At 37.6% G+C, this 6,988-nt stretch overlaps 1 protein-coding gene across 2 annotated transcripts in view; it reads left to right on the top strand.

The window, feature by feature from the left end:
• Positions 1-6,988, top strand: part of cdh16 (cadherin 16, KSP-cadherin) — a 25,183-nt gene that overhangs the window by 2,365 nt on the left and 15,830 nt on the right. For both annotated transcript variants that reach the window (XM_035682246.1, XM_035682245.1), the window contains 4 exons: positions 666-800; positions 999-1,128; positions 1,910-2,068; positions 3,340-3,536. In XM_035682246.1, coding sequence (XP_035538139.1) covers positions 666-800; positions 999-1,128; positions 1,910-2,068; positions 3,340-3,536 — 621 coding nt within the window. The remainder of the gene's footprint in view (positions 1-665; positions 801-998; positions 1,129-1,909; positions 2,069-3,339; positions 3,537-6,988) is intronic.

Genomic DNA, 6,988 nt, shown 5'->3' on the forward strand with positions numbered 1-6,988 from the left:
AAAACATCCTTCTAGTGTTAAACTCTGCACACACACCATTCTGCACAGTGAAGCTCAAACATTTACTACAACTGTAGGAACAAAACCAAAAACATATTTTTGAGTGGAGGGGGACTTCAAAGGATGAGGATGACATTACCCTATATATTTTTTTACTGTCAACAAATCCCTTAAAAGAAGTAAAAACTATATAAAATATCACCAGACTCATCCTTTAAGGCGTGGGACAAGTGGAGATAATAACTGCAGCTATTATAGGCGCTGTATTATTGTGTCTCTTAGTCAACACTTCACCACACTGAGTGAGAGTTTCATTTTAACTGAACATGTGACTTTTCACCACAAAACCACAAAATAGGTAGTATATGAAACAGTCTTGCTTGTATTTTAATTTTGTCAGCAAATATTACCAAAGCACACATTTATGTTTAATTTTATGTTTTACTCATGCTAAAAATTACTGTAATTAGTTAATGTATTAAATATTTTCTTCTTAAGTCTGAATTGGACTTCCTGTTTAAATACAGGTTGAAATCAAATCACTGACGGCTACAGTAACTATCCTCCTGCTCCAGTCCTCCTATACTTGATTGTGTGTGCACGTGGATTGCTTTTAAACAGCAACACAAATGAATGTTTTATGTATTTTGTTCTGTTTTGTTCAGCTCCATAGTCTGCCAGGTAATTACAGTGACCTGGTGGTAACAGGCGATGATGAGGGAATATTCGGAGTCGACGCTCAGTTTCTGTATGCTCTGAAACCGCTGGACAGAGAGAAACAGCCGTCTTACTCTCTGCAGGTAGCATATCACATCATGATAGCAATTTCCCATACATGTCTTAGCTGATGAATAGTTGTCACAAATTCCTTTATTCTGTTATGCATCATATTTGCATTAGGTTTGAACATTCTTACTTGTTCCTCAAATGAGGTTTACGTGCTTTAGTCCAGAAATGTATGAACTAACTTACAGAGTGTGTTTGTGTGTGTACTGCAGGTGTCCTTCAGAACATCAGTGCACCATCAAAGCTTCACCGTCGAAGTGTGTGTCATCGACAAGAATGACAATGTGCCCACTTTCATAGAGGAGAGCATGAGAGGCAGCGTGCAGCTCGGGCTTCTCAAAGGTACGAGAACCTTGAGCACTGATGTCATCGTGATGCACAACCTCTTTCAGTCTGGATCACATATGCCAGTCCTGTTACAATGAATACAAAAACTCATTCAATTTTGTGTAAGCAGTGGAAAACATGCCTAATGTTTCCCTGGAAACTGCAATTTACCTTTAACCTTAGTATTAATAGAATAAATGACGTGGCAAACTGGGTCAGTTAGATTTTGATAATACTAAAAAAAGACGTTTTTGCAAACTATCACAAGGCTTAGCAATTACATTGAGTCTGGTACAATTTTCTAAATGCATTTTATTTTAATTGATTCATTTTCCCTTTACTTAGAAAAACATAAAAACAAAATAAATGAAATATCATCTGACTTGAAGATGAGTTCTTAACAGTGAACTACTATACTACTAGCTTGTTGAACATTAACAACCTCATCATGTTTTTATGTGCTACTTAATTAAAAAAAAGTGATTGATTGCTCACCAGTCATTTCCTTAATCCAGTTCTCAAACTTTTTAATAATGGCTGACGATGTTATTGCACTGTATGTTTTTTTTTATATGCAAATCAGATCAGTTTTTAGCTGTATGATTTTTTAACATGGGTACAAAAACACATACTTTAATTGCTTATGTGTCTTTGGTATAGTGCCTCTTGATTTGTACAAGCCATGTTCTATCCTTTTTTGTCTACATTTAGAAAGTTAATGTGCTTTGAGTGGTGGGGAGAGACGTCTGTGATACAGAATGTAACATTTTTGACACTGCACCATGTGTGTCTCCAGGGATCCCATTCATGCAGGTGGAGGCGCTGGATCGTGATGACCGCAACACTGCCCACGCTGAGCTGCGGTTCAGACTGATGGAACAGACACCCAGGATTCCCTCCAGCCAAATGTTCTTCATCGACTCCATCAGTGGAGAGGTTTCCCTCACTGATGAAGGTCAGTCCCAACTAGTGACTGTAGGGAAAGTATTTGTTTTTGTATTTATGATTTTTTGAGCTAACAATGCAGGGTCAGCTACTGGACCGCACTCTTAAGAACAAACTTTTTTTAGTTTAAGCTTAACTCTTTATTACTATTCTTTACATACACTCAAGAATACTTTCTCATTTCTTTGCTGCATGTTTTTTGAATGTTTGAACAAGCCATTAAGGGATTCTACAAAGTTTAGTTTGTTGATATGTTTAAAATCAGGTAAGTATATTTACAGGTATCTGCTTTAAAAAAATCAGTATTGGTTGGTCTAATAAATCTAGTGTAATCATTTGGAAACAAGCTCTGGCTCAAATTGAGTTTTTGAATGTGTGTTTTGAAGAGAAGCAGTGACTTGTGGTCCCAAAGAAAAGCTACACAGAGATGTGAACCCCCACTTTAATGGTCTAATACTTATTAGTTATGTTTTTTGCAGTTGTTAAAATAGGATCAAAAAAGGAAAAAAGTTGAATTTATGAAAATGACAAACATGCATCAATATATCCTGTAAAACCCAAACATAAGATATAGAAAAACTAGCATTTGTCTTGTGAGGGTAGAGTTACTTGACATTAACACTTACCGAATGTATATGGAATTAAATACAAATAATTAAGATACAATACAAAATGGATGCAAATAGGTTGGCTAATAATACTTCTTTTAGGCAGACACACACACATATAGTACACATACATACACACACATACAGATGTAGTCCTGCATGCTGGTGCTATTTCTGTAGCTCTGGTATTGCCCTTTGTTACGGCTCAGCAGCAGCTAGATGACTTTCACGGTTGCCGGTCCCTTCCGGCTCACACTGCTGCTCCTGGTTTCCACAAAGCTTCGTAGGAGCAGTGAAAATTGACAATTACCTCCTTGATTTTCTACTTTATTTTCAGACTAACCGTAACTGATGGTTATGATTACCTTTCTAGTGGGGTGTTTATGTCATTTCTTTTCCATTTTAGCAAGAAATTGAAAAATTAAGTGATAAATACAGCACTGAGATGGCTTAGAAAAGCATGGACATGTTAAATTTAACAGGCAGTGTGTTTAATGTCTCAGTTATCATAGGGAAAATATAGTCCATTAGTCCATTATGTGTTTCTAGATCACATAATTATACGGTGTTTGTACATACTTTTTCCTTTTTTGTGTTTCTTTAGAATGTGTTATTTTTAAAACTGAAAGAATCCTTTTGAAAAGCTGTTCATCTGTCCCACTGTGAACACCAGGAGCCTCCACTCTGGACCCAGAGATGTGCGGCCGTTATAAGCTCTCTGTGATGGTGAAGGACATGGCTGGGAAGGCAAACGCTTTCTTCACCACTGGCATTGTTACTGTTGAGGTGACCGGAAACACCTGGGCATCGCCCGACCCTGTGCGACTTCAGGAGAACCTCCCAGGCCCGTATCCTATCCCCATCTCACAGGTGAGGCAGCAAAACCTTGATCAGCACGTATTCATTCTGAAACACTTAAACATCACTTTAGCATGTAAAGTGTTTAAGTCTAGATTAAAAGCACCTATTAGATTATTTTTTTACCATAAATCATGCAAACAACTTGGGGTAAGTGCTGACTTTATTGTTAACGCAGTTCCAACTCTCAACGGCCAACTATCATATTACAATAAAAAACTAACTCTGTCAATAGCCCGGGCTGAGTAAAGTGGCATCATATTGCCAGTTGCTGTTTTAGTGTCTCTTGGGTTCTCCTAAGTGACCAAATACTGAATTATTGATGCTGTTCAAATGCCATGGATCCTTTCAGGCTACCTCCTGACTGAGTCACTTTAACTCCCATAATCACTCACTCTCCCACCCACTAACCACCACCAACCACCACCAATCACCACTCTGAGGGGTATTATACAAACTGAACAGCTTGAAGGCAAAAGCCACCCAAAAATAGACTCCATATATGTTATTTTAATCATATTGATCATATTGTACAGCTCAATATAAAATGTTAGCATTTCATGTCAAACAGAGAAAAATCCTGGAACAACTCAGTAGGTCACAATTTGGAGAAGTATTAAGTTAAGATAACATTTTTTGGATGTAAGATAAGTTCTATAAATGAAGTTGAAGTGTATTTGCTGATGGTTTGGGTTCCTAGATGATTCAACAATATTTCCCAATTTTTTTCCAATTTCCGTCCTCCAAGGGTACCCCTAAGTCCATAGACAACACCTGTCGAATGTGCAGGGGCTTGTAGGTGGCAATTAACAGTAGTGTGTAAAGTTCTGACACTAAGCTTTTCGTCCGATCTTGTTCATTTAGTAGTTTATGTTACTTGTGAATAGTAAGTGTTGTGGTTCAAGGTACCCCACAGGCCTTAATGGAGGAATGAAGTTGGAGGTTAAAATTGTGAAAGTAAATTAAATGTGGTCTTCAGATCATTAAAAGAGTGAAGTCCATTTTCATCAAAAATATCTACTAAAGCATCAATAGAAAATAAATTGACAGCTATTGATAATCAATCAATAATTCACGTGATCTAAAGTTGTGACGATTTACTGCTTTTTGCTGTTTCATATCTAAAACAGTAAAAAAAAAAAAAAAAGACATTATTTTGGACTGTGATCAAAACTGTGATATATGTGACATTTGTCACTATTTTCTGTAATTATAGAGCAAATGGAAAATTATTGAATTATTGAGAAAATAATTTGCCAGGTCAGTTGAAAAAGAAAATCGTTAGTTGCAGCCCTACATGCCAATAAAGATTTTTGAAACTGAACATTTGAACTGAACACAACAGAACAGTCTTAAGGTGGTTTTAGGAGGATTTTCAGATTTAAACCTGGAAATCCTACATTCAGATACAATTAACGATTTAGTTTCTCCCTCAGTAAAAGCCTATGAGCCCCCACAGTCAGTCAGCATTCCACTGTCGACCAACTCCAAAAAGTGTCACCTGATAACATCTGATCATCAATCAACACTGAGTGCTGGTTAAAAGAGACAGACATAATTTTTATAGGCGTTAACTGTCCTACATTATTGTCGTACCATAATACAGTTTTAAAGTTTCCCTCAGATTCTCGTTACATATCATGTCATGGCCCTGGATTGTTTAACCTTTTGGTTGTTATAATATTAGCCATATCAGTTACATGTCTATAAATAACTCAGAAGCCCTTGGAGGTTTTGTAACACAGGGGGAAAAAATCAGCTAGCAATGGCTGTTATCATTTGTACGCCTGCACGGCAAACAAAATAAACTTTATTCATTCACTACTGAGAACTGTGGAAACAAAGAGGCTAGTAGCTGAATTAAATGCATTGTTCTGCTGAGAGTCGCTGTGGCCAGTAGGTACATCACAATACCTCCCCCTCCTCCTGTTTTCTCCCACCTCCCCCACACTCGCCCTCAGCCTCTCATCTCTCCTGTTCTAACAGCCCCTTCCACCCACTGAAAACGTGTGGATTCACAAGTGTAGGCACATTTGATTTTTTTTTTTTTGTCATATTTTCAAACGCCACTTCAAATCTACATTGAAATCTATCTTTTTGTCTCTTAGGTTTAATACCTAATAATCAGTGCTATAATACACAGCATGGTGACTTTGAAAGGATAATTAATTTCCATAATTTTCAACAAATAGCATCTGTGCCTCTGTATGTAAATGAGGCAATGAAAAAATTCACTGAGCAGATTTCCTCAGTGTATCCATTTTAATTTCTAATGAAAAATGTGTGAAGAGAGTGATAAATGAAGCCTCCATCACTCCACATGAAAGCCACTTAGTTACAGTATCCCATTTGTTCCCAACCAGAATAAATATCACACAAAACTGGATTAGTTTAACATGGATGTTTACTTTGGGGAAGCCTCATTTCTCCCACGCTGTGTGATAGTACTGCTGTGCTCAGTAGGTGGTGGGACTAACCGCTGTTATGATACATACAGAGATAGTCATGCTGAAGGACCCACTCTATAGATCTCACCTCCCCTACTGTCTTAGAGAAATGGAGCAGTCATGTCCAAATCCACTCATCTGTAACAAATGTTGTCTTTTACTTGTGCTGACATGGTCCATGGTGTGACAACATTTTGACGCGAAGATGCTGAATTCCCTCTGCTGCTTGGAGTACTTTATGAATTTCTGTCTTCATCTGTGTAAAAGTCAGTTATAAAACTAAGTCGAGACTGGCTGTTGTGATCAATTTGACTGATTCTGCAATCAGATCAAAACAACCTCTGGTTTAATTTTAAATATGAAATCCAGGCATTTGTTATCAGTACTTTTGCGTCATTGGGGCGAGGGAGGTTAATTTCAATCTGTTATCTATTTCATGTTTCTGATTGCCTGCCTAAAACTTTGATTATGTAATGCAATCAGTAGAACTACTTGAACTTAGTAATGCAATCTATTGAGACTTTGGAGTGGAATAGAGGGCTCAGAGCCTGAGAATGAATGAGTCAGGGCTCTTAACTGCATTGAATTGTCAGTTTTCACAGTCAAATGAAATCTGATTATTTGTTGCAGAATTAGTTTGAGCCCCACTAGACCTTCGTCATGGCCTCATGATCAATGTACAATATTACATGACACTTGTATCAACGGTGCTTCAGCCATCGTTAGTCATCAGAGGTGATCTCATATTAAGGTGAATAACACTAAATTAAATTAAATTCCAGGAGGATCTATTAACAAAAAATGTATAAGTGTATAATCACCTGAGCCTTTGATACATCTACAGACACCACAGCTCTTTATGGAGACTGCCATGTTGAACCGCCACGTTTCTAAAGTAGGCTATAATGGACAAACCAATCACTGGCTCTAGGTAGGGCTGTTTGCTTTTTTGGCGTGTTTTGCAGCCACCATAATTTCTCCTTGGCCCTTTGAAGGGTAGGGTGAAGCGAGGGAGTT

The sequence above is a fragment of the Morone saxatilis genome, unplaced genomic scaffold (assembly GCF_004916995.1).
Source record: "Morone saxatilis isolate NCDOM2014 unplaced genomic scaffold, NCSU_SB_2.0 Contig11, whole genome shotgun sequence".
Lineage (NCBI taxonomy): Eukaryota > Metazoa > Chordata > Actinopteri > Moronidae > Morone > Morone saxatilis.